This window comes from Ischnura elegans, chromosome 11, assembly GCF_921293095.1.
Source record: "Ischnura elegans chromosome 11, ioIscEleg1.1, whole genome shotgun sequence".
Classification (NCBI taxonomy): Eukaryota; Metazoa; Arthropoda; class Insecta; order Odonata; family Coenagrionidae; genus Ischnura; species Ischnura elegans.
Genome location: NC_060256.1, coordinates 13,617,556 through 13,645,188, shown reverse-complemented (window position 1 = coordinate 13,645,188; position 27,633 = coordinate 13,617,556). Strand labels below are relative to the sequence as shown.

At 42.2% G+C, this 27,633-nt stretch overlaps 1 protein-coding gene across 1 annotated transcript in view; it reads left to right on the top strand.

Moving 5' to 3' along the window:
- Window positions 1-13,720: 13,720 nt before the first annotated feature.
- Window positions 13,721-27,633, top strand: part of LOC124168418 (mucin-2-like) — a 65,014-nt gene continuing 51,101 nt past the window's right edge. The window contains exon 1 of the mRNA XM_046546639.1: window positions 13,721-13,926. Within this exon, the coding sequence (XP_046402595.1) occupies window positions 13,812-13,926 (115 nt within the window). The 5' untranslated portion in view covers window positions 13,721-13,811. The remainder of the gene's footprint in view (window positions 13,927-27,633) is intronic.

Genomic DNA, 27,633 nt, shown 5'->3' with positions numbered 1-27,633 from the left:
GGAATCTGGTACTCCAGAGAAAATTTATTAATATTCATATGTTTTATGGACGAAGGAGGAGATTAAGATCGGAAGAGAGGTTGGTTGAAAGCATGGGCATTGCTTTTCTGGATAACTGGTCACAACACGCGGATAGGCGAAGAATTTTACAAATAACGAATGTGGAATAAATTATATTAATTTTAATGTAAGGAAGGATCAACGTTTCTGAGTAGAGACAAATGGGATCTCAAGGTATCAAAATTGTGACGCAAAATCACGTCAAATGAGAAGAGTTTTCTTGGAGTTTTAATCAATTTTCTCACAAGCTAGTTGCAATGAATTCAATAGAGTGAGGTGAAATATGATGGAACTCCTTCGTGATAGTCAGAAATGAAAAAAATTGCCGGTTACACAATTATTTATTGATTAGAACGCTTTCGATACAAAGCAATAGGTCAATATGGAACCAACCATTGTCTTTCCTTTCTACGCTGTCATTATAATGAAATTTATACCTGAAATACATATTTACTTAAATAGGTAATATCGCGAAAATCAAAGAAGTACAATAAAATTTGTCTTGAGTCTATTTTTCATTGGACTTATTTAGTCCGTTGAGATTTTAATTTAGTTGTTTAATATAATTCTCTGTACAATAAAATAAAAAACGTTTTAAAAAATTGTTTTTGGAATTGAAAACATGCTGTTGGTTAAGGCGTAGAAAATTATAAATAGATGTTTTGTTCTATTTTTCTACATATATCGAATCATCATGCCCATAAAGCTGAAATGTCTTTTTCCGTGTTAGATTAGAGAAAACAATGGTAATCTTTGTCTCATAATTTATAAAACGAGGCGGGAACGATTACGGAGACAATGGGAAATCTGGAAGAGATTTAAAAGCATTAATAGTAATCCCAATCGATTATTCCCATATCATTCGAATTTGAAGTATTGAGCTTATTTAATGCGACCAAGTCAATTGTAAAGGAAAACGCTAATTGCATAACATGATTCACAATGGTTCGCTAAAATTGTTCTCACAACTAACTTTTTACTCCGTGGCGGAACTTACAAAATATTGTGCGTTCAAACCTTGCACCGATGAATACTATATCGCTAGGGATGGTTTACATTATTATTAGCGTGGATGCAAGTTCAGATTATACGAGGATAGAAAGAAAGATGGATCACATTAAAATGAACATACAAATCCCTCATCATTGACTGCAAAATACATTTTTAACAATTGTTAAAAGATTTCAAAAACCTTTATATTCAGAGTGGAGGTTTTCGGGGTTAGAACCGCGTAGATTGTCCTGTGCAGACAACAGTTTCGCCGGAATTGCAGCAGGCTTCTTCAGGTCGATGAAGTGGAGATCCGAGGTATCGCCCGTCTCTTGTACACCCCGTCGGAGGCCGGTGTCTTCTCATTGGTTGGTTCATGGGGCGCAGTTGGCTTCTCATTGGTCCGCCCCTCTTGGTGTTGTCTTGGTGTAACCTTTATATTGTTTTCACACGAATGAAAACAGTGCATGGTACATTGCATTTTAATGATTTAACTGTGAATCGTTGGTGAGAACAAAAATGCGCCTCATATAAAGCATGTTGACCAAAAATTCGAACGAACAAGGCAAACACTCACGAGAAAATTCTTGCGGAACAATCAAATCTTAAGAACGGAAGAAGAAAAAATGGAGGCTGATTATGAGATAAAGGCTAAATGACGAGTAATATCGTCACGAGAATATTCGGAAAATGATTCGTGGCGGTGGGTTTTAAAGATAATTAACATTCCGAAGGATCTAATCGCTGTTCAAAGTTCATCCCAGCTACGGAGAATGGCTTTCCATCCAAAGCGATCGACATTATGGATTAAGGCCACAATTTCAGATCAGACGAAGAAATACGCGTGTAGTGGAATAGATTGCGTGATAGATTAAACCTTTCCAATTATACTGCCATGTTAATGCTATCTTTCCGATCGTCTTACTGGATCATTATATAGGTTTCTCCGCGTAAAAAACGGCTATGTCAGCCCACAACTTCGATAAAACTTGGGCCATATGATGCTAGTCAATAAGAAAACTCTTGCTGCACTGAATTGTTGAGGCCTTTACTTTGTAGAATTCCATATTTAATGTTTGGAAGGAAATTTCTTAGCTTTTTTACAAAAACACACACTTTATTGCCGACTAGTTTCGGTTACACTGTACCATTTTCAAGACTAGTGATACACATCAGACGCATAAAATATTTAGGCCAACCTTCTATTAAATTGGAAAAATTACTCAAAGTAATCAATATAAAACCGGCCCTTTACAATAATTCTAACCTGAAGAGCATGCTACCTTCAGTCAAGGACCCCACTGACTCAGCCCTCAAGAGCGGGGTCTACCAATTAAGGTGTGGTGATTGTGACTCCAAATACATAGGACAAACAGGAAGAAGTCTGACTGTACGAGCGGAGGAACACCGGCGCGATTACTACAACAGCACTGGGATGTCCCAATTCGCTACCCATCTTCGGGAGAAAGGCCACCAAGCGGATTTTACCCCGGAATTGCTGCACCGAGTCAAAAAAGGAACACAGCTGGACATCAGAGAACAGTTGGAAATTTTAAAAATTGTAAAGAGGAAAGAACCCATTGCTAATGACCACCTCTTCCCTTTCCACTCCCCCCTCCTAGACATTCCACTAATACACCCCAAAAAATCCTTGTGACGCCAACCCACGCTCTTCTTTGTAACTACCTCTGGTTTTTCCCCTATCCCTTCCCTCCTTCACCATTCCCGTCACTTACCTCTCCCCTTCCCCTCCAATCACCCGACCACAGAGTATATATACCGGCAAATTCTGATGTGTATCACTAGTCTTGAAAATGGTACAGTGTAACCGAAACTAGTCGGCAATAAAGTGTGTGTTTTTGTAGAAAAGCTAAGAAATTTCCTTCCAAACATTAAGAAAACTCTTGACTACAAACGATGTTTCTCCCTATATCAAGTTCTCAGGCTTAATCAACCAGAAAATAATTTGATGAAACTTATTTTTAATGTAAATATATAACTCAGAAACTTGGACACTGAGAAAACGTGATAAGAAAAAAACTGGATTTCTTTGCAGCGCGCTTCGAGAGAAAACTATTCGAATCATCTCGGAGAAAAAGGATTACCGACGCGGAAGAAGTAAAAAGAATTGTGGAGGAACAATAACATTTACATTCAATAGGCTAGTTTCCTTCATCAAGGAAAACGAAAGGCATTGATTGCGATTCGTTACCCACCATTAGTGTATTCATAATATACAAATTATTTTGTTTTAGAAATACCGATTTAGACGAATGGCTACGGTTAATTTTATCCTCATTTGAAAAAGGCCAGATTGGTGCCCATGCGATGCCACTCCACGTGACGTCACAGGGACCTAGTTTCTACACGAGAGTATAGGAGTTTTACATCGTCTGAGGTTACCAATGCATGCATGAGGCACAGAGCTCAGGGAATTAATTCTTAATCTAATAAAATTTCTAATAAAATAATTCTAATTCTAATAAAAAGAGTCTTAATAATCACCTATTAAAACTGGCTAAGATCGGAAAGTTTTCTTCGTTTGATAAGGTATTAATAATCCTTATTTAAGCCAAGCGCTACCAGCTAGCACGGTACTCTGCTACCTGCTAGCATCCTGCGTCATATCAGCGCTCAGAGCCTCGCTCCAAGGTCACCTCACTTTGCAGCAGCGAGAACCAGAACAACGTAATGCGGAGTTTTTCCCGGCATTCATACTTACCCGTCGCGTTTTCGCGCGCTTGAAAATTTTCACTTTTCATTTGATCTTGAAAAATAGATATCGTCATATAAAAATCTATAAGCGTGAAATACGTACTCCAGGAGTAATAATCTTTCGATTTAGGCAATAAAAAAATAATAGGAAACCACCCTATTCGTAAAAGAAGAGACACAATGATTGGCCAACACCTGCGTTACTACAGATGGATCTCAAAATTTAAAGGAAGGATTGTTGGAGGGCCATGTTAGAAGAGGTACACCAAGTAGGTACAGAGTCCCTGGAAGAAATATTAGCTGGGATAAACTAAGAAGTTTTGAAGAATCGTTCGAATTTTACGAAAAATACAACTTAAAACGCATTTGCGAGCGACTGCCCGCAGTGCACCCCTTACTTTTTTTCTGAAATCAGCCTTTCTTGCAAAGGACAAATAAATCCCATAGCACGCACGAGCTTGAATTTACCGCGAGATGCGTTCAGAAAATAACGGGAATTTTATTTTTGAAATATTTACTGTCTACATTAAAGTTGTCGCCTTCAAAATAGTTCCCATCACATTAGATTATATGTTCAAAACCACTTCTTTCACTTTTTCCACCTTCTCATCGGTTTTTGACGTGGTTGGGCGTTAAGTCATCTTCAACGTATTCACGAGCATCTTGGAAAAGCTTATATTACCCGTAAGTTCTTGTTTTACTCATAACAGACTCACCATAGGCCTTTGTTAACATTTCACTCACTTTTTTACACTTCATTTGCTCATCATTATTTGTTAAAAAAATCATACTTTGATCAATTTATTTTAATAAATGAAAATTGCCGAGCACATAGAAACATGTCTAACCTTAGCGGAAGACAAAGTAAACAAAGAATACAGCTTAAAATTTTATCATACCATGGCATGGGGCATGTATACCGATATATTTAAAAAATGACAATTGGACTTTCCTAACCCGTACAATTTCAAAATGGCAGTTATTTTCTGAACACACCTCATATAATTACTATTCAACGGCAAGGGTCTTCAACACGCGGCCAAAATATCGACACACTCATCAAAAATCGCAATGATTGATTGAACTTTTTAACCAATAAATATTACGAGCGTGCTGCGCCCGCTCCCAGCGGGCTTCCCCCGCTCTTTTCAATGCAGGTCCACGGAGGGATAGGCGCGTTTCTAATTTTAAAATGTAGAAAAAAGGCAGGGTATTATGTACGAATTTAATTGGAATGTTCATGTACAAATTGAGGTCAGAGGACCTCTTTAAACACAACGTTGGAAGTAATTACATTATCCTCTGTTAAACGTACATGATGACTCATACTTACGTATCAACAGGAGACTTGAATGTGGAATCAGCCGTATTCTGATAAAAGTTATTTAAATAATGCGAGATATTGTTACAAATGAACTAATGTATCAGTTTGTGCGCAGTTAACGTCAGGAATATTTACCGGTTTTTGTTTTTTTGTTTTTTTTATTATATAAAAACCAATTTTAGGAAACAATAGCAATATTTAGGATGTAAGATATGCCGTCGCATGTTCTCTGATAAATTCTGTGCATTTTGGTACATCATTTTCAGAGTTTGGTTGCGTATAAGTTGAGAAAAAGGTATCTATACAGTAGAAATAATATAGAAGATTACGCTTTGAAATTTTAAGTTTTTTATATATTTTTTTGATGTGGTGGTAAAGTGACGTAGAGCATTGCGGCCCTCCGGACGCTGTGAAATCGAATTTTGGCCCTGTGCATGAAAAAAGGCTGAAGGCCCCCGATTAACGGTAAAAGAGTTAACTTCAGGTGAAGTAGATAGAAGGCGTTCAAATATTTTATCAACATAGATACTGTCAAGAGAAGAATTTATTAGTGAATTCCCTGTCCGCAATCATTTTTATTTCTAACACGGTAGGCAGTAAGTCAAGACCGTAGCCAGAAAATATTTTCGGGGGGGTTTATGGAATAGTATACAAACATAAAATATACATATTTGTTATAAACCATTCAAGGAAAATATAAAAATATTATTATAAAATTGAAATTAGCCTTCTAGCCCTTTTTTGCTGCGACCAAATGAATTAACTCCTCGGTGTCGATGTCAATTCTGCGGTCCCTCAGGAGGCTCATAAGTCACTCACCTCTCTACTAATTCACAGCACTATTATTTCACACACTGCACTACAACTACGCACACTGCACCTACAAATTCGCTTAGATAATTATTGACTTAAGTCGCATTTGACTACTAGATGTCCCTGCGCCGCCATATAATATCGTCGTGTGAGCACCAAGCGAGCATTAAGTATCCATTTAATTTTTTTCATTTCGAGGGGGATCAATCCCCCTTGATCCCCCCCCCTGGCTACGGCCTTGGGAGTAAGTATTAAGTACCTAATGCTGATGAACAAAATCAAATAAAGAATTTTTCCAACGAAAAATATTTGCTAAGGAACCGATTTGAGTTAAAGACGATTCATTAATACAAAGACATATTCCCAGACTAATAAAGTAATGAATGAGCTAATTCGATGGGAAATGTATTCAAACGAGTATATGTATAAAAACCACATCGGGGAAATTATCTAAAGAAATACCTGCAGCGATTCCAACGAAGAGTCTACCGATAATAGAGATATGATCTCAAGTGCTCTCAAGATATCTATCAATCGTTGATATCTTGAACTCGGTCAACGATTTCAATTAGGAAATTAGTATTTTAAAAACTTTCAGTAAATCCGTAGGTAATCCGAAATTGACACATTGACTGATAGTTTGCACACTACCCGTAGCTCTTTTCTTATGAATGGGGATAAACGGCAATCCTCCGTAAAAAACGAAACAGGTGAGTCGAAGTGAATTTCGCAACAATTGAGGAGGCCACGGAACCAAAGCATGGCATTGCAATCACACACAGAAAAAAGCATATGACAATTTTTTAGGGTAAAAATTGATTGGAGCGAGTTTGATTATATATAGACTCTACCATTCTTATGCGATATTACGAAATATCTTCTTTTTCTTCTTGATGTCGTACACTATTCAATGCGTTGTAGTGATGGGCTAAGTCGATCATTTTAGTGATTCAATCATTTTGACTCGAGTCACATTAATGATTCAATCAATTGATTCAATCATTGTGATCGAAAAGACTCGAATGAATCATGATTGAAAAGACTCAAAGGAGTCAAGATTGAAGGACTCAATCAATGGATGTAATAAATCATTTTGAATTAATCGAATAAATACTGCTTCATCTGCGAAGAGCATTGGTAACGCTGATTGCTATCCATATTATCATTTCATACACTATTTTGATTGTGAATTCCTATATGAGTAAATGAGATGGCAAAAATGAAGGAAGTAGTGCCATGAAAATATTTGGGAAGGCAAAACTGCCAGTTTCTTAACACTAATAGAATAATTTCAAACTATAACACAAAATGCACCACAAACTTTGCACGAATCTGATCGCAGGATATTTTATGAACGGCACAATAAAATGTTAACAGCTGCAACTTCTACTTCTTAACATTCTCCTACAAGAGTCATCTTAATATTTTCCTTTTACGTGTATTGGTTTTATTAATACTAATAACTGCTGGAAAACATAGAAGCAAAATATTACACAAGTATTCAGTTCTTTATAACATAGTATTTAATTTTCTCACAACTGTTTCTGCCCTGACGAAAAGAGATCAAGCATCGATCGTTTCAAATTTTGAAACAAACCGGAAACCGGGATGATTGATATGAAACCGGAAGTCGGAGTGATTGATGATTGATGATCGACTTGTTTAACTAAATGAATCATGAGTCATTTGATTCACCTAGTGATTCAAACTTTTTGATCGAATCGTTCATGATAGACCCATCACTAATGCGTTGGCTGCTCGGTGCTCAGGCATCGCTCTTTTGCCATTTAAAAAATGTCTCCTGTATCTCCGATCGGGGTCCAATCTTTGATGTTTCGTTCCCTTGAACATTTACGTCTCCCTTTTTTGGTGCTTTCCTTCAACGATCTCTTCCAGGATCAGACTGAGGATTTCGTACTTTTTCCCTCTCACTATGTGGCCAAAACATGAGATTTTCCTCTTCTCAATTAACTTCCTTACAGAGCGTTACGAAAGATGTCACTTGAAATTCAACGGGCAGAAAAGGCTGACGTACGGCTTTACAATTTTCAAAGCAATGGAGAAGTTTTCTCGGAGCCCATTTCAGCCGAGTCCAAGTCAGCCAATTATGGGGCTCCCTTGACATATACAGGGTGCCCCTTTGATCTTGACCACCCGAAATAACTTTTTTTCCCGATGCAAATTCAAAAATGTGTCAATCAAATGTTCATTAAACGTCAGGGGGACATTAATCAGCATGATTGCCTTCCTTGTAGCTTTGTTATTTACAAAGATATGAACAGCGGTATGTCTTTTTTTAATGGCACCCTATATTTTTTATTCAGCAATTCATTTCCTCTCCTATAACTCCTCCTGCTCATATCTTTGTAAATAACAAAGCTACAAGGAAGGCAATCATGCTGATTAATTTCCCCCTGACGGCTAATGAACGTTTGCTTGACACATTTTTGAATTTGCATCTGGACAAAAAGTTATTTCGGGTGGTCAAGATAAATGGGACACCCTGTATTCCTCCACTGACCAATCACGAGTCACCCGACCCGTGAGGACACGCATATAATATGATGAACTAATTCAAATGATGACAATAATGTCACTTTATAGTTGATGCTATAGTCGAGGATCAAAACGTCGCGTCGCGTCGGCCCAAATGGACGTCCTGACTCGATGGACAACCCGAGAAACATTCTTGAGGGAGATGCGCCGGGAAAGCAAACAATCTCATTGATATAACTGCTAGCATAAAAAGCAAACGTTTCAGATGGCTGGGCCACCTTTTAACACTCATAGAGAACAGAAAAGAGAGGTTTTTAAGCTTGTCCCTCATTTGACCGCATTTGATGATAGGGAAAGCACCTGCGTTGAAATCCCATGGCTTATTAAAAATAGATGTTCTCTGCAAGCAACAAATTTCACTACACTGAGGTATAGTCAGGTTTACACATGGCTTCACTGTTTTCTCTTGTTTATACCATGGTAGGAGTTGGAGGGGAATGAGGTGGTTTTTGCTCTTCTTAGTAAAGGGTGATGATCTATTTGGGGGAATAAGCACGCTTTGCCGACGCATATTCGATGAATATTTGATTGGTTGCTGTAAACATTTTTTTGAGTATGGACTGAAGTAAATTACTGGCTTATTTGATGTGGGTATTTAGAAAAAAAATACAGACGATGGTTACTTATTTTATGAACAAATTCTCATCAACGGAGTACACGCGGTCAAAGGGATAAATGAATCATTAAAATTTCCTCAGAGAAAAAATAAAAAATTATTACAAACTTTTTCTTACACACCCACCATTTGGAATTTTAAGAGGTGATACTGATACAAATTTAATTTTCAAAACACAAGAAACGTTTGACGTTAAGAAAAAAGGGGAAAAATGGCACGACGCTTTCATAGACTATAAGGACAATTTCGAGATATCAGTGACAAGTTGGCCCGATGTTTTTTCCCGATGCGGTGACGTTTCGTTGACAACAATTTTTGGAGATATCTAATTTGCAACATCAAAGCGTTCATCAGGGACAAATTAAAATTTGACATAGAAATCAGTAAAATGCTTTACGTCACGGAAGCTACTCCAGGAATAAACGGAGAAATCATTTTATCTTCGCACCAGCTAGACATATTTACGATCATTTCGGAATACCGGAGTAAAATCTCCACTATCTTGAATGTTTATGTTTACTTTTATGCGTGCGAGGGCGGAATATTTCCCAATAGCCCCATTCTAATCTAGATGTCGAAAAAGTTTACCTTGATAACTAAATCACTAAGTTTGATACTTGATAAAAGATTGACGTGATTCTAGGAACCTAAACCAGTTAAATTTTTAATCATCTCCTGTCGTCATCAACCCGAAATTCGAATTGACGTACCTTCCCACTCAATTCTCATATCAGCTATTCTTTTAACACCAAACTAATTCTTCTGCCTCACAACCATCTTCACCGTTAATAATCTCTGCAGTAAAACCCAAGCAGGGTTACAAAAATGAAAAAAGAAGAGAAATGGAATGAGCCGTTTCAGCGTATGACCTCTTTAACTTTATTAATCGAGACATCATTGTTATCCCTGATACTACAGGAAAGAACAACGTCTTAAAACTCTCTGTTTTTCAGACTATTTTCGAAATTATTCACATCGCTTGGTAAAAAAACTCTTTTTCAAATTCGCTTACATTAGTAAAAGCTTATACTTTGCTCTCCGCTCCTGTAAAGATTCCCATCATCACTCGCTTACCATATTGGAAACTAAGCACTTTTTATCGAGACAACTCATCACGAATTTGGTCGCCCAGCGCTGTACTCAATTAATTTAATCAATCTGCCTTAATAAGGATCCCACACGCTGGCAGCATACTCCAAGTGAGACCGAAAATCGTCTTAATTACAACTAACCCTTTAAAAAAGCGTAAGTGCATAGGCATACCGTTAAAAGTATTTGGTCAGTTTAGGCAAACTTTTCCCATAAAAATTATAACAATCGTACTTTTTCAACACAGGAATATTTCTTCCAATCATGGAAGATGTATTGTTATAAAAAATTCTTATTTTTTTAATCACTGTCCTCAATGACTAATGATAATAAAAATGCATCTTCAGTTAACGTTTTACATTTAGCAGACACTGATTTGAATTCAATATGACTAGAATTATATAATCAATTTAAGGGCGTTCCCAGGATCAAAACTAGAGGGGGGCAAGCCGTGATCGTTCAATTTATAAAACTTATAAGGTTAAGAAACCAAAATTTCAAGAAAATTATTACAGCACTTTGAATTACATATGTTATACTAATGTCACTTTACTTGAATTAAAAGAACATTTTTTTCAAAAATTTCGTTTTGAACTAAATTCACTCATGCTTCTAGGGGGTACCCCCAACCCCCGCTGGGTACGCCCATGAATCAATTAATTAAGAGTTTCATTTGTTTTACAATTTTAGAATGTAAGTGTCTAACGCTATTCTCCAAACTGCCATTCCATACGTCAGAATTCTTTCGAACATTGTCGCATAAATCATTAATTTTATATTTACAGGTTTCATTTTATCTTAATATCTCTGGATATCACCTTATTTCATTCACATTCCTATTGCCAGCAGACCCGTTTCTCTGTCTTGAATCTCCATTGTTAAGAACCATGGAGATAACGTAATTTTCAAACGAGTTATATGAAAAGGAAAATAAAATGATACATGGTTTAAAAAAACACCCCTTCTCCAAAAACAGTAATATGTAAAGCATTGAAAAGTACATAATTCACTTTTTCACTCGTAGTTTGAAGCGTAGATGCTGATTAGGTCAATTACACGTGCGTGTAGAAGAGCCTGTTAGGTGAGTAAGGTTAATCTTTGGAGGAGGTGACCGACAGCCAAAATCATTTTCGACATAAGGGATGGTAAGCAGGAGAGAAAGCCGATGACAGCATAAGCCTGCTCTTAACGAAAGGTGCCAGGGCGGCCACGGCTACACGTCCCATCCGACACAATGCTACACTTAAAATGCCCCCCACAAGGCACCCAAGCAGAGTTCATCTACATCTACATAATATCCCGCAAGCCACCTAAAAGACGTGTGGCAGGGGGTGTTAGGACACAAGCTATACACACATAAATAATGAAGAGCTCTAACGAAGTTGGGACTAGCATTTATTAAAGTCCTTTATGGTTCGGGAAAAAAACGAATTCCCATATCTATCCGTTCGGCAAAACATCTCTCGGGCCGTCTCTGAAAAATCTCTGCCACCGCACGGATTAGAACTATGGCCCTCCTGGGTGGGAGGTCAACACCCTAGCTACTACACTAATCAGGACCCCTGATAGGTGAGTAAGGATTGGCACACAACCTTAATAGATAAACTTTATCAGCACTCATGCCATGGGCGTCCCGACCAAAGAAGCAGAAATCGCCAATGTTTTTAAGGAAAATAATATTTCTTCAAGCAAATAAATTTTAAAAACTAATAAAGAGCTGTTACAGTTTCATCAAAATTTTGATTTCATTCACATTTTCCATGCTTAAATCTTACCTACAACTTGAAAAATCATCGCTTGACCCCCCTAGTTTTGATCCTGGGTACGCCCTCAACTCACGCTTTATTCTTCGAGCGAAGAAAGCGTTATTTTTTTACTTTTTGATGCATTTAACACTCCTTTTGGAGGAAGCGTGTTTTTAAAAACTTTTTTATGTTTATGCTCTACATTTTAGCAGTGAATCACGCAATCAAACCAGTGCTGTTAAAGAAATTCAGCCATACATCGAGAAAATTTAAATTATTTTCCACATGGAGATTCAGTTAAAGAATTAAAGCACAATGGAACTAAATTTCAAATGTCTGATTATTGCTATCAGAGCAACGACAAATTTCCATCGATAAAACAGACGATACAAGCTGAGAAAAATAGACTGTGCGAGCTTGATTGATGTCTCCGAGGGGACTTCATAGAGGAGGCCCAATAGGGTGGTTCCTATTCTTTTTTTATTGCCTAAATCGAAATATTATTACTCTTGGAGTACGCACTTCACGCTCTTAGATTTTCGAATGTCTTATTTATGAATGACTTATTTTCGAATGTCTTATTTCGAATGTCTTTCAAATCTATTTTTCGCGATTAAACGAAAAGTGAAAATTTTCAAGCGCGCGAAAACGCGACGGCTAAGTAGGAATGATGGGTTAACTCCGTGTGACGTATTTCTGGTTCCCGCTCCGCCCTGTGAGGTGACCTTGAGGCGAGGCTCTGAGCGCTGATACGACGCAGGCTGCTCGCAGGTAGCAGAGTACCCTGCTAGCAGGTAGCGCTTGGCTTAAATATGGATTATTACTACCTTATCAAACGAAGGAAACTTTCCGACCGTAGACAATTTTAATAAGTGATTATTAAGAGATGTTTTCCTGAGCTCTGTGACTCATGCATGCATTTGTAATCTCAGACGATGTAAAACTCTTATCCTCTCGTGTAGAAACTACGTCCCTGTGACGTCACGTGGAGTGGCATCGCATGGGCGCCAATCTGGCCTTTTTTAAATGAGGTTAAAATTGACCATTGCCATTCGTTTAAACTGGGATTTCTAAAACCAAATAATTAGTATATTATGAAAACCCTAATTGTGGGTAACGAATAACAATCAATGCATTTCGTTTTCTTTGGTGAAGAAAACTACCCTATTCCTTCCCATAGAAGGCTGATTTCTTTTGCCGCTTTGGTCGCATTTTAATCGGTTTTCAAAAATGTCCGCAGCGCGGTGATGAGTGCAATGCGATCCAATTTTTTCCAATATTTTGCATTATAATGTTTTTTAAATACGAGGAACTGCTTCGAACTAACACATTTGATAGATCTCATCATCATATAGGCATATATAAATATCGGTTAACGCGCTTAATTATACCTTATTTCTCCGTGAGACTCGGATCACTTTGTCCGTCAGCGACGCGAGTGGCTACTTTTGCAACCCCATTTAAATGCGCGGTGGGTTGCAACACATTCACAGGCCGACTTGAGGATCCTCTTGTGTAATAATCGTGGATGCTTCCTTTCCATCCGGTCACAGCAGAGCGAAGGTTCGGGTAGAGAAGTTGGCCCGTTTCTTAGCCCGTTGATAATCGGACTCCCCCGCATCCGTGAAAAAAATACATGCGAAAATCTTCCACGGTTCGGAAACGTAAGGTCGTAAATATGAGGGCGGGGCTTCGTGCGCCCTTTCCATTGCTGGACCGCGTCACTGATACTGAATCGCGATATTGGAACTTGATACAGAGAGCGTGGGTGGAGGAGGTACTTGGCTGTCATTATTGCCATCTCCTGAAGGATAGCAGTGCAGACAGATAATGCCGCGAGAGAGACCACTCCAATCACGCCATTCTTACGACCCAGAGACGAACTGTTCGAACGGTGCCCATCATGTTGAACCGCAAGAAGGACCTGACAAGGGGCAGGCTGAGACTCAATGTCTCACTATCAATCATGGCATTAGTGTTTATCCTATCCTTTGCTAATTGGATATCCTTTGCACAAGGTGAGTTCACTTGGAAGCCCACCGCACTAACGTGGAGCACTTGGGCAAAGTTGAGGGAATGTGTTTCTGAGTCTAAAGAGGTTTCGCGTATTACTGCTCAACAGGAATTTGTTTTATGGTCTTCATAAATTAATCCGTCGTTTTGAGATCCCCACCAAGGGACGGTATTCAAGCGTCAGCATTATATCGCGTTCGAACTTCGTAGTGCGACAGAAAATGGTATTTTAATGGATGAGCGTTTTGCTCAAGCGTCTAATTGGCCATATTTTGACATAATAACGATATAAATAAGAAAGTACCGTTAAAACTCCTTCATTTAAGCAGCCAAATATACAAAAATACCTTAATTAATAGGCCCATTCACGTTTACGGAGACTCTTCTACTCCATTTTATGCTTAGAGGAACGACGTGGAAAGGGTTATCCTGCCATAAAATTGCGGTACTGTCGTATCGCTTGCTGCGGAAATCGAGGCGTTACCGAGGTCCTTCAATCGATATCTCAAAATCTAAGGAACATAGGACGCTTGAGTAAAAGCACTTATCTCTTAAACTATCATTTTCATCATACTGCGAAATTTGAACGCGGTCTAGTGGTGGAAATTAGGTAATTTACCCTGTTAGACATGTACTGGCACTTTCTTAAGTTTTAAGACAAATTTTGTAGCTCCATTTCTGCCTGTAAGAGAAATTTTGTTCACCGTACGCCTTTTGTTGTCTTCGGCAAAAAATTTCTTCTGTTCGAGAAGACATATGCACTCAATGGGATAAGTTACTTCATTATTGAAAATTTATCATTTAGTCACGATTTATGCTGTATTCAATGATTATTTCGTACGTATTTACTGCACACTTGCCTCGGTTTTCATCTTTGTTTCTATCTTGCGTATTATAACTGCAATAATTAATTTTAAAAAAGATAAATTTGCTGTGGTGAAGGAACTTTCCCATAGCCCGCATATATCTTCATGCACAAACGGAATATCTGCGGTGCGTAGCCAAAGACAAAACGAGTAAGGGAAACTTAATTTCTCTGAGAAGCAAAAGTGGTGCCACAAAATTCGTCCTAAAATTTTTTAAGTGTCCATACACTTTTAAGCGAAAATTTTCATTGTCTAAAATTGCCCAAGATAATACATATTTGAGCTTGTTTGGAGGGGAGTAGGTAGAGCATAAGGGTGCTGATCGGAGGGTTTCGCGTTCAAATCCCGGGTTCGGAGGCACAGGGAATGTGATACCACGTGCAAGAACACTATTTGGGGTGAACCAGTGGCGGCGCGTGCGTATACGCATGTTAGCAAGTGCACACCCAAAGATGAATGAATTATAAAAGAAAACTATTCCTTTGCAACGAGAAGGATAAAAATCCTGTCTGCATATGCAAGAAACATGAAGCTCCGAACGCTACAGCTATCTCCTTTTCGAATTCACCGCTCTACAAGTGTGCGATCCCGTGGCATCGCGCCGGGCGCATTTTCGGACTATGCGATCGCTTGAGGGTGCTCTGGCGGGACGAAGTAAGCGGGGGTTATGTACAGTTCAAATGGGTGATGGGAGCAGACTCAAAACGATGCGAGTGCGCACGCGCATATTTTGGTGAGTGACTCGCAAGTAGTGTAGTGGTGTAGCCGCCACCTACACTACCTGCGCCCAGGATCCTAGTCCGTCTACAGATTCGTCTGTATGGCCGTTTTTTACACTACTTCCTCATAGAGTGTAAGGAAAGGAGAATGAATTTCAACTACCGTCACTTGTAAAGGTGTGTTTAGAATAATTATTTTCATACATGCTAATATTATTTCTGTTCATGCAATTTTAAAGGTAGAATATACCAGTGATATGTTTTGCTTGCTATGTACTCTATTACGGCGAAATATGATGCTCATGGATTAGTATTAACATAATATAATTGAATCATTGGTGATGGTTTTCCCGGTTTACACCGCGTATCAACGCGGTGTAAACCCGGAAAACCATCACCAATCAACTAACCGCGGAAGCCTCCGTAATAATATAATTGAATCATCCTATATCTGCTCTAGTGCACACCCTAGATAAATTACCACCAACCGCCACTGGGGTGAACTATATCCTTACCTAACAGAACCAGGTTGTATCATTGAAAGAGAGAAGCTTGGTGAAACAAGCATCCTTGCGAAACGGGATCGGATTGGTTAGCCTAGGGCCCAGGAGGCAATGTGGTCTAAGGGCCCTCACTGACTAAAAAAAAGTGTACGGAGCGAAGATGGACACCGCGGTGTAAGAGTTGAAACGTGAAAACCATGGAGTTAAAATGCGAAAAAATAAACCTAAAAGGGAGCATGGGGCATCCATCCCCAATGTATCTCGATAATTTCAAATGTTAGAGCGTTGACGAGTGCAAGAATAAGAGTGACGGCCCTGAACCATTGCAGGAATCTCGCGTGCTGTCCGTCTATACATTGAATATGCAGCCAGCATATGGGATCCGGCGCGAAAGACGTAATCCGTGAACTTAATAAAATACAGAGAAAAGTTGCGCGATTCAACAAATATTACCACGGGCGCACAGAAAGCGTTACATCAATGTTTAACGAATTCGGCTGGGAGACGCTAGATACTGGAAGGCTTCGCGTTAGGCTTAGGTTGCTTTGACAATTGAGAATGAATATATTTAAGAGGGGCATGGAGGGCATCATATTATAACCCCACTATATTTCCAGGTCCGACAGAAACGATAAATTAATAGAAATATCAAGCCAAACGGAAAGGTATGGGGATTAGTTTTCCCCCGAATAATAAAGGACTTTAATAAATTCTAGGCGGAACTTCGTTTAAGCATTTCCTTTCGTATGTTAACGGCTAGTTTCCTGCCAACCCTCGCAACGCGCCTGTTGAAGCGGCTTGCGAGGCAACGTTGCTAGGAAGGTTGTTGAATCGTAGTTTGCCGAGCGTTGATTTGCAGATGGCCCCAATGGCTTATGAGTTTCAACACGTGGGATTTGTTGATGACGACAGTTTAGTCAATATTCAAACCGGCTTTATATTATCCCTTTTTTCCCTGGAATAATATCTTTTAAAAAAGATATTATTCCAGGCCAATCAAAGAAGCCATAGAAATAATCAAGACGCCGAACGACAAGAACAGAGAGGACCGCTACCCTCTCCACAGCTCGTGGAAGGGACATACATAGAAAGAAATGGACCGACCAATCATCCTCCAGCGTGAAGGAATTGGCGCAAATATGCCTCATAAGAGTGGACCAATAAACCCCATCCGGGGACTCGATCTGAAGACACCGGTTGCAATATCGGCAAAACTATCTTCAACAACAAATTCCACGCTGTGAAACCCAGTAGTCATTGGAGTCATCTGCTCACCAGGAAGGATTACCTAGGGAATTAGTGACCGTGGTAAATACGTCGATTTACCACCGTTTAACCACCGTTAAAGGCCTGGTTACACGGTGCATTAACCCGTACGGGTTAATGTCTAAATGTATGAACGCGAGAATGAACGGAAAAATTCACCGTGTAACCACCCCAAAATGTACAAATGCATGAACGCGTGAACGGAAAATAGAACCTGTTCTAATTTGGTTCATGCATTCGCACAAGTTGATAACAGAGCTACCTGGTGGGAAACGACACATTTAGTTGTCATCTGCAGGGCTATTCCACGGCCGTCTTGGCTATTCAGTAACTCTTTACGCGTATTTGTTCATTTGTACTGTATCCTAAGTGCTTGAATCCTACCACAATCTCACCATTTGCATCTACACTAATATTCGTATAGATTATCCCTGTATGTATTCCGGACATACCAAGTTTATGCCTATGGTATCTTAATGGTTGTATTATGCCGGAACAAAACAATCGATGAGGTTGTTACAGAGTTTTCAACACGACATTTGTGAAATACAACGGCTATCATACGACTTATAGAACACATTTAAACATAATTTATATCATACGAATTAACGACAATTCTACTTTTTATACATCCGAGGTGGGAATGCGCTGGCCCACCACAAAAATATGACTCACAATACGCAAGTTCATAAATCGACAAGACCTCTAAACCAACATCTTTTCCATCAACAGCAAATATCTTCTTAACTTTATAACCGTCCTGACAAAAGTAGAACAAAGTATTAAAAATATCTACTCTCATCCCTATTATATACAGCGCTTGGGGTAACTGACTGACTGATGGATACAAATTCCCGACCACTTCCAGAAGTGCTGGAGAGCTGAAATTTGGCACGCGTCCGGGGAACCCGAAATGATTCGGAGGAAAAATCCGAAAACCGGAAGTTTACGCCACGTGTCGCCGCTAGGACGACAAAATGGCCGAAATCGGGCTTTTTCCGGATACCGTCTTTCGGTTTTTATTTTACTGCGCGCGAATGGTGTGTGCCACACGGATCGCTAATGCATTTCCTGAAAGCTGATGAACGTGGGCACGTAACAACGTAATGTTGTCAATTTCTTCTTAAGAAAATTGCAGCCAAAATGGCGTCCAAAAATTCGTTTTTCTAATAAAATTTCATAACTTCCGCTCCCTTCGACTTAATTTAAGGTATAGGATAACGAAAATGATTATTATCTATATTATATACAACCCGATGTGTGACAGATAGCTCACTGCCTCACTGATTCACGTATACAAATTCCCGACCACTTCCGGACGTGCTGGGAAGGCGAAATTTTTACGGGTCGTGGAGAAAAAATATTCATCGGGGGGAAAAGTCCGAAAACTCGAAAAAGTCGATCGGTTTTCGAGATATATCGATCCGAATTAACATTGGAGCCTTACGGGACTAAAACTTTTTCCATTTTTCGCCTACTTGCAAACGTAACGGGAACGTGAAATTTCACTGACGGAAACTAGATTTTTTGGCCGATTTTTTTATGTGAAACGTTTTGCCATATTTTGATTGAAAGTATTTTTTATAATTTTTTTAAATTTCCAATGCTTTTCTTATGGGCCTATCTTTGGATTTTTTTAAAACCAACTTATAATCGTTGTAGGAATAAGTCCTTAACGTATGAGATACTAGATTTTTTCGTTGATTTTTTGGTGTGGTTGCCTTTGCAATTTTTTGTTTAAAAGTATTTTTTTTAACAATTTAAAATTTCCAATGCTTTTCTTATGGGCTCACTTTGGGAATTTTTTTGACCAATTTGCAATAATCGTAGGACCAATTCAATTTAATGCAAGATACTAGATTTTTTTCTTAATTTTTTGGCTATCCCTTGATATCCACATGTTAATCGAACTTCGAGTAATTAACGATTATGTATTTTCATTGAATTTGCGACTCCTACAACGTTTGGTAACTTACAACACATCCGCCGTGAAGTTTGCATTCCCTCAACACACGATTTTAAATTTTTCGGAATTTCTTTTTCGCCACTTCCCGACGATGTACGGACACCAAATTAACGTGAGTGACGTCTTTTTCGTGACCCTACCTACCGCTACCCGGAGAACGCAGAATATTTCATTTAAACGGGTGACACCGTCGAAAAACCATGCTTACACTACAGCTAAAGAGCCGAAATTTTTATCTAAGGTAAACGATGCCGCGTTATACGGGACAAGCACAAAATGTCCCCCGATAACCCCCTGGGACCCCCCCAAAAAAATAAAAATTATTTAATAAGTGGTATATTTCTTGTACCATTCATCCGAGTTGTATCGTTTTTATTTATTCGGACTGGGAATTGTGTCGGCTATATTTACGCGTCATGTTCAATTATCCTGCCCCATTTACACACCCGCAATAAAACTTCAAATTTTTAAATGTACATTTCTTAACAAAATAGTAGAGGTATAAAATGGCTTCCAGGACAAGGACACCTAAAAGCGATTTTTTTAAACCACTTCCCCATAAGGTACGGCTACTAAATTCACACGAGTTATGCCTTATTACAGCGCCTATGCACCGCTATGTGGAGAACACAGAATTGGTAATATAAATGTGAGTAATACGGGAAAATTCATTGTTCCCCTAAAGCTAGATCGCTGGAATTTTTATTGTAGGTAAACAAAGACCATTTATGCAAGAAAACCCCTCGAAATTTCACGTGGCTTCCTAAAAGACCGGGGAAAAAATTATTTTTTTTCTGTAAATAGCATGTTCTTCGGTGTTTCCGCATATTTTACCAGTAATTCCCTTCTCCTATGACTCATCGCTAAGGAATTTTTTTGGATGATTGTGACCGTTGTCACTACACTCATAAAAAAACCCTGGAAACCCCCCGGACCACCTTCAAAACATCGTCATAAGCTAAAATGCCACAATCACGGCTAGCATGCGTCTACATTCTGCCACATTATCCCCCGGTAGCCTTTGTAAACGATGGGGGATAGCTGGTAGTACGCATTGCTCTGTGAGGAGTGAAAACCTTGGCGGCGATGCTGCCCCCGCCCCAGGAACGACGGAACCATTCCGAGGAGTCAGAGGCGCGGAAAACCTCCGAGAACCCTCGGGCGGCAATTCCGCTAAAACACGTGGAGCAGCCGAATGGGTGTCTTACGAGGGGGGAGGGCGCCGATACCCCTTGGGCGGCAAAGCCGCCCACAGTCGAGGAACGGCGTAGCCGTTCCGAGGAATCGACGTCTCGGGGGGACACTGGTAAGCCTTGGGCGGCGAAGCCGCCCCATCACGAGGAAGCTTACGGGGGAAGGGCGCCGATAACCCTTGGGCGGCGAAGCCGCCCACAGGCGAGGAACGGCGAAGCCGTTCCGAGGAGTCGATGGCCCGGGGGGAAACAGAGTAAAGTAAAGAGGAGTCGACTTCCCGGGGGGACACATGTAAACCTTGGGCGGCGAAGCCGCCCCATCACGAGGAGGCTTAAGGGGGGAGGGCGCCGATTACCCTTGGGCGGCGAAGCCGCCCATACACGAGGAACGGCGAAGCCGTTCCGAGGAGTCGACGGCTCGGGGGGACACAGTAAACCTCGGGCGGCGAAGCCGCCCCATCACAAGGAAGGGCGATGCCGTTCCCAGGAGTCGACGCCTCGGGGGGAATCGGATAACCCATGGGCGGCGAAGCCGCCCACAGACGAGGAACGGCGAAGCCGTTAGGAGGAGTCGACGGCTCGGGGGGACACAGTAAACCTCGGGCGGCGAAGCCGCCCCATCACGTTAAGGGCGATGCCGTTCCCAGGAGTCGACGCCTTGGGGGGACTCGGGCAACCCTTGGGCGGCGAAGCCGCCCTTCCACGATGAACGGCGAAGCCATTCCGAGGCACTAGCGGGTCTCCGTCACAGGGCTACCTCGATATCCGGGCGGCGAAGCCGACCCCGGGCGAGGAACGGCGGAGCCGTTCCGAGAAGTCGCGGGGTGGACGGCGAAGCCGTCCGGTGGGGGCAGCCGGCGAAGCCGGATGCGGGGGGTTTTAGGGGGCGTAGCCCCCTAACGAGCGCGCGCAGCGCGGCGAGTCTATATTATATACAACCCGATGTGTGACAGATAGCTCACTCACTGATTCACGTATACAAATTCCCGACCACTTCCGGACGTGCTGGGAAGACGACATTTTTACAGGTCGTGGAGAAAAAATATTCATCGGGGGGAAAAGTCCGAAAACTCGAAAAAGTCGTTCGGTTTTCGAGATATATCGATCCGAATTAACATTGGAGCCTTATGGGACTAAAACATATTCCATTTTTTGCCTACTTAAAAATGTCACGGGAACATGAAATGTCACTGACGGAAACTAGATTTTTTGGCCGATTTTTTGATGTGAAACATTTTGCCATATTTTGTTTATAAGTATTTTTTATAATTTTTTTAAATTTCCAATGCTTTTCTTATGGGCCTATCTTTGGATTTTTTTAAAACCAACTTATAATCGTTGTAGGAATAAGTCCTTAACCTGTGAGAGACTAGATTTTTTGGTTGATTTTTTGGTGTGGTTGCCTTTGCAATTTTTTGTTTAAAAGTATTTTTTTTAACAATTTAAAATTTCCAATGCTTTTCTTATGGGCTCACTTTGGGAATTTTTTTGACCGATTTGCAATAATCGAAGGACCAATTCAATTTAATGCAAGATACTAGATTTTTTATTCAATTTTTCGGGTATCTTCATGTATCCAAAGGACGAAAGAATTTCGAGTTATTAACGATTATGTATTTCCATTGAAATTGCGACTCCTACAACGTTTGGTAACTTACAACACATCCGCCGTGAAGTTTGCATTCCCTCAACACACGATTTTAAATTTTTCCGAATTTTTTTTACCACTTCCCGACGTGGTACGGACACCAAATTCAAGTGATTGACGTCTTTCTCGTGCCCCTACGCGCCGCTACCAGGAGAACGCAGAATATTTAATTTTAACGGGTGACACCGTCGAAAAAGCATGCTTGCACTACAGCTACAGAGCCGAAATGTTTATCCAAGGTAAACGATGCCGCGTTATACAGAACAAGCACTTTAGGTCCCCCGAAAACCCCCTGTGACCCCCCCAAAAAAATAAAAATTACATAATAAGTCGTATATTTCGTGTACCATTCATCCCAGTTGTATCGTTTTTATTTATTCGGACTGGGAATTGTGTCGGCTATATTTACGCGTCATGTTAAATTATCCTGCCCCATTTACACACCCGCAATAAAACTTCAAATTTTTAAATGTACATTTCTTAACAAAATAGTAGAGGTAAAAAAGGGCTTCCAGGACAAGGACACCTAAAAGCGATTTTTTTAAACCACTTCCCCATAAAGTACGGCTACGAAATTCACACGAGTAATGCCTTATTACAGCGCCTATGCACCGCTATGTGGAGAACACAGAATTGGTAATATAAATGTGAGCACTACGGGAAAATCAATTGTTCCCCTAAAGCTAGATCGCTGGAATTTCTACTGTAGGCAAACAAAGACCTTTTATGCAAGAAAACCCCTCGAAATTTCAAGTGGCTTCCTATAACACCGGGGAAACAATTCTTTTTTTTTCAGTAAATAACGTGTTCTTCGGTTTTTTCGCATATTTTAGCAGTAATTCCCTTCTCCTATGACTCATCGCTAAGGAATTTATTTCGATGATTGTGACCGTTGTCAGTACACTCAAAAAAAACCTGTTAACCCCCGGACCGCCTTCGAAACATCGTCATAAGCTAAAATGCCACAATCACGGCTAGCATGCGTCAAGATTCTGCCTCATTATCCCCCGGTAGAATTTGTAAACGATATGGGATAGCTGATAGTACGCATTGCTCTGTGAGGAGTGAAAACCCTGGCGGCGAAGCTGCCCCCGCCCCAGGAACGACGGAGCCATTCCGAGGAGTCAGAGGCGCGAAAAACCTCCAAGAACCCTCGGGCGAAAATCCGCTCCAACACGTGGTGCAGCCGAATGGGTGTCTTACGAGGGGGGAGGGCGCCGGTAACCCTTGGGCGGCAAAGCCGCCCACAGGCGAGGAACGGCGAAGCCGTTCCGAGGAATCGACGTCACGGGGGGACACATGTAAACCTTGGGCGGTGAAGCCGCCCAGAGGCAAGGAACAGCGAAGCCGTTCCGAGGAGTCGACGTCCCAGGGGGACACATGTAAACCTTGGGCGGCGAAGCCGCCCCATCACCAGGAAGCTTACGGGGGGAAGGCGCCGATAACCCTTGGGCGGCAAAGCCGCCCACAGACGAGGAACGGAGAAGCCGTTCCGAGGAGTCGACGGCTCGGGGGGACACAGTAAACCTTGGGCGGCGAAGCCGCCCAGAGGCAAGGACCGGCGAAGCCGTTCCGAGGCGTCGACGTCCCGGGGGGACATATGTTAATTTGGGCGGCTAAGCCGCCCCATCACCAGAGAGCTTACGGGGGGAGGGCGCCGATAACCCTTGGGCGGCGGAGCCGCCCACAGACGAGGAACGGCGAAGCCGTTCCGAGGAGTCGACGTCACGGGGGGACACATGTAAACCTTGGGCGGCGAAGCCGCCCCATCACCAGGAAGCTTACGGGGGGAAGGCGCCGATAACCCTTGGGCGGCAAAGCCGCCCACAGACGAGGAACGGCGAAGCCGTTCCGAGGAGTCGACGGCTCGGGGGGACACAGTAAACCTTGGGCGGCGAAGCCGACCAGAGGCAAGGAACGGCGAAGCCGTTCCGAGGCGACGACGTCCCGGGGGGACATATGTTAATTTGGGCGGCGAAGCCGCCCCATCACCAGAGAGCTTACGGGGGGAGGGCGCCGATAACCCTTGGGCGGCGAAGCCGCCCACAGACGAGGAACGGCGAAGCCGTTCCGAGGAGTCGCGGGCGGGACGGCGAAGCCGTCCGGTGGGGGCAGCCGGCGAAGCCGGATGCGGGGGGTTTTAGGGGGCGTAGCCCCCTAACTAGCGCGCGCAGCGCGGCGAGTCTTCTCCTTATATATAACATCGCATGTGTAACCACTCACTCACTCATGTATACTAATTCCCGACCACTTCCAGAAAAGCTGGAGAGCTGAAATTTGGCACGCGTCCGGGGAACCCGAAATGATTCGGAGGAAAAATCCGAAAACCGGAAGTTTACGCCACGTGTCGCCGCTAGGACGACAAAATGGCCGAAATCGGGCTTTTTCCGGATACCGTCTTTCGGTTTTTATTTTACTGCGCGCGAATGGTGTGTGCCACACGGATCGCTAATGCATTTCCTGAAAGCTGATGAACGTGGGCACGTAACAACGTAATGTTGTCAATTTCTTCTTAAGAAAATTGCAGCCAAAATGGCGTCCAAAAATTCGTTTTTCTAATAAAATTTCATAACTTCCGCTCCCTTCGACTTAATTTAAGGTATAGGATAACGAAAATGATTATTATCTATATTATATACAACCCGATGTGTGACAGATAGCTCACTCACTGATTCACGTATACAAATTCCCGACCACTTCCGGACGTGCTGGGAAGACGACATTTTTACAGGTCGTGGAGAAAAAATATTCATCGGGGGGAAAAGTCCGAAAACTCGAAAAAGTCGTTCGGTTTTCGAGATATATCGATCCGAATTAACATTGGAGCCTTATGGGACTAAAACATATTCCATTTTTTGCCTACTTAAAAATGTCACGGGAACATGAAATGTCACTGACGGAAACTAGATTTTTTGGCCGATTTTTTGATGTGAAACATTTTGCCATATTTTGTTTATAAGTATTTTTTATAATTTTTTTAAATTTCCAATGCTTTTCTTATGGGCCTATCTTTGGATTTTTTTAAAACCAACTTATAATCGTTGTAGGAATAAGTCCTTAACCTGTGAGAGACTAGATTTTTTGGTTGATTTTTTGGTGTGGTTGCCTTTGCAATTTTTTGTTTAAAAGTATTTTTTTTAACAATTTAAAATTTCCAATGCTTTTCTTATGGGCTCACTTTGGGAATTTTTTTGACCGATTTGCAATAATCGAAGGACCAATTCAATTTAATGCAAGATACTAGATTTTTTATTCAATTTTTCGGGTATCTTCATGTATCCAAAGGACGAAAGAATTTCGAGTTATTAACGATTATGTATTTCCATTGAAATTGCGACTCCTACAACGTTTGGTAACTTACAACACATCCGCCGTGAAGTTTGCATTCCCTCAACACACGATTTTAAATTTTTCCGAATTTTTTTTACCACTTCCCGACGTGGTACGGACACCAAATTCAAGTGATTGACGTCTTTCTCGTGCCCCTACGCGCCGCTACCAGGAGAACGCAGAATATTTAATTTTAACGGGTGACACCGTCGAAAAAGCATGCTTGCACTACAGCTACAGAGCCGAAATGTTTATCCAAGGTAAACGATGCCGCGTTATACAGAACAAGCACTTTAGGTCCCCCGAAAACCCCCTGTGACCCCCCCAAAAAAATAAAAATTACATAATAAGTCGTATATTTCGTGTACCATTCATCCCAGTTGTATCGTTTTTATTTATTCGGACTGGGAATTGTGTCGGCTATATTTACGCGTCATGTTAAATTATCCTGCCCCATTTACACACCCGCAATAAAACTTCAAATTTTTAAATGTACATTTCTTAACAAAATAGTAGAGGTAAAAAAGGGCTTCCAGGACAAGGACACCTAAAAGCGATTTTTTTAAACCACTTCCCCATAAAGTACGGCTACGAAATTCACACGAGTAATGCCTTATTACAGCGCCTATGCACCGCTATGTGGAGAACACAGAATTGGTAATATAAATGTGAGCACTACGGGAAAATCAATTGTTCCCCTAAAGCTAGATCGCTGGAATTTCTACTGTAGGCAAACAAAGACCTTTTATGCAAGAAAACCCCTCGAAATTTCAAGTGGCTTCCTATAACACCGGGGAAACAATTCTTTTTTTTTCAGTAAATAACGTGTTCTTCGGTTTTTTCGCATATTTTAGCAGTAATTCCCTTCTCCTATGACTCATCGCTAAGGAATTTATTTCGATGATTGTGACCGTTGTCAGTACACTCAAAAAAAACCTGTTAACCCCCGGACCGCCTTCGAAACATCGTCATAAGCTAAAATGCCACAATCACGGCTAGCATGCGTCAAGATTCTGCCTCATTATCCCCCGGTAGAATTTGTAAACGATATGGGATAGCTGATAGTACGCATTGCTCTGTGAGGAGTGAAAACCCTGGCGGCGAAGCTGCCCCCGCCCCAGGAACGACGGAGCCATTCCGAGGAGTCAGAGGCGCGAAAAACCTCCAAGAACCCTCGGGCGAAAATCCGCTCCAACACGTGGTGCAGCCGAATGGGTGTCTTACGAGGGGGGAGGGCGCCGGTAACCCTTGGGCGGCAAAGCCGCCCACAGGCGAGGAACGGCGAAGCCGTTCCGAGGAATCGACGTCACGGGGGGACACATGTAAACCTTGGGCGGTGAAGCCGCCCAGAGGCAAGGAACAGCGAAGCCGTTCCGAGGAGTCGACGTCCCAGGGGGACACATGTAAACCTTGGGCGGCGAAGCCGCCCCATCACCAGGAAGCTTACGGGGGGAAGGCGCCGATAACCCTTGGGCGGCAAAGCCGCCCACAGACGAGGAACGGAGAAGCCGTTCCGAGGAGTCGACGGCTCGGGGGGACACAGTAAACCTTGGGCGGCGAAGCCGCCCAGAGGCAAGGACCGGCGAAGCCGTTCCGAGGCGTCGACGTCCCGGGGGGACATATGTTAATTTGGGCGGCTAAGCCGCCCCATCACCAGAGAGCTTACGGGGGGAGGGCGCCGATAACCCTTGGGCGGCGGAGCCGCCCACAGACGAGGAACGGCGAAGCCGTTCCGAGGAGTCGACGTCACGGGGGGACACATGTAAACCTTGGGCGGCGAAGCCGCCCCATCACCAGGAAGCTTACGGGGGGAAGGCGCCGATAACCCTTGGGCGGCAAAGCCGCCCACAGACGAGGAACGGCGAAGCCGTTCCGAGGAGTCGACGGCTCGGGGGGACACAGTAAACCTTGGGCGGCGAAGCCGACCAGAGGCAAGGAACGGCGAAGCCGTTCCGAGGCGACGACGTCCCGGGGGGACATATGTTAATTTGGGCGGCGAAGCCGCCCCATCACCAGAGAGCTTACGGGGGGAGGGCGCCGATAACCCTTGGGCGGCGAAGCCGCCCACAGACGAGGAACGGCGAAGCCGTTCCGAGGAGTCGCGGGCGGGACGGCGAAGCCGTCCGGTGGGGGCAGCCGGCGAAGCCGGATGCGGGGGGTTTTAGGGGGCGTAGCCCCCTAACTAGCGCGCGCAGCGCGGCGAGTCTATAATATATACAAC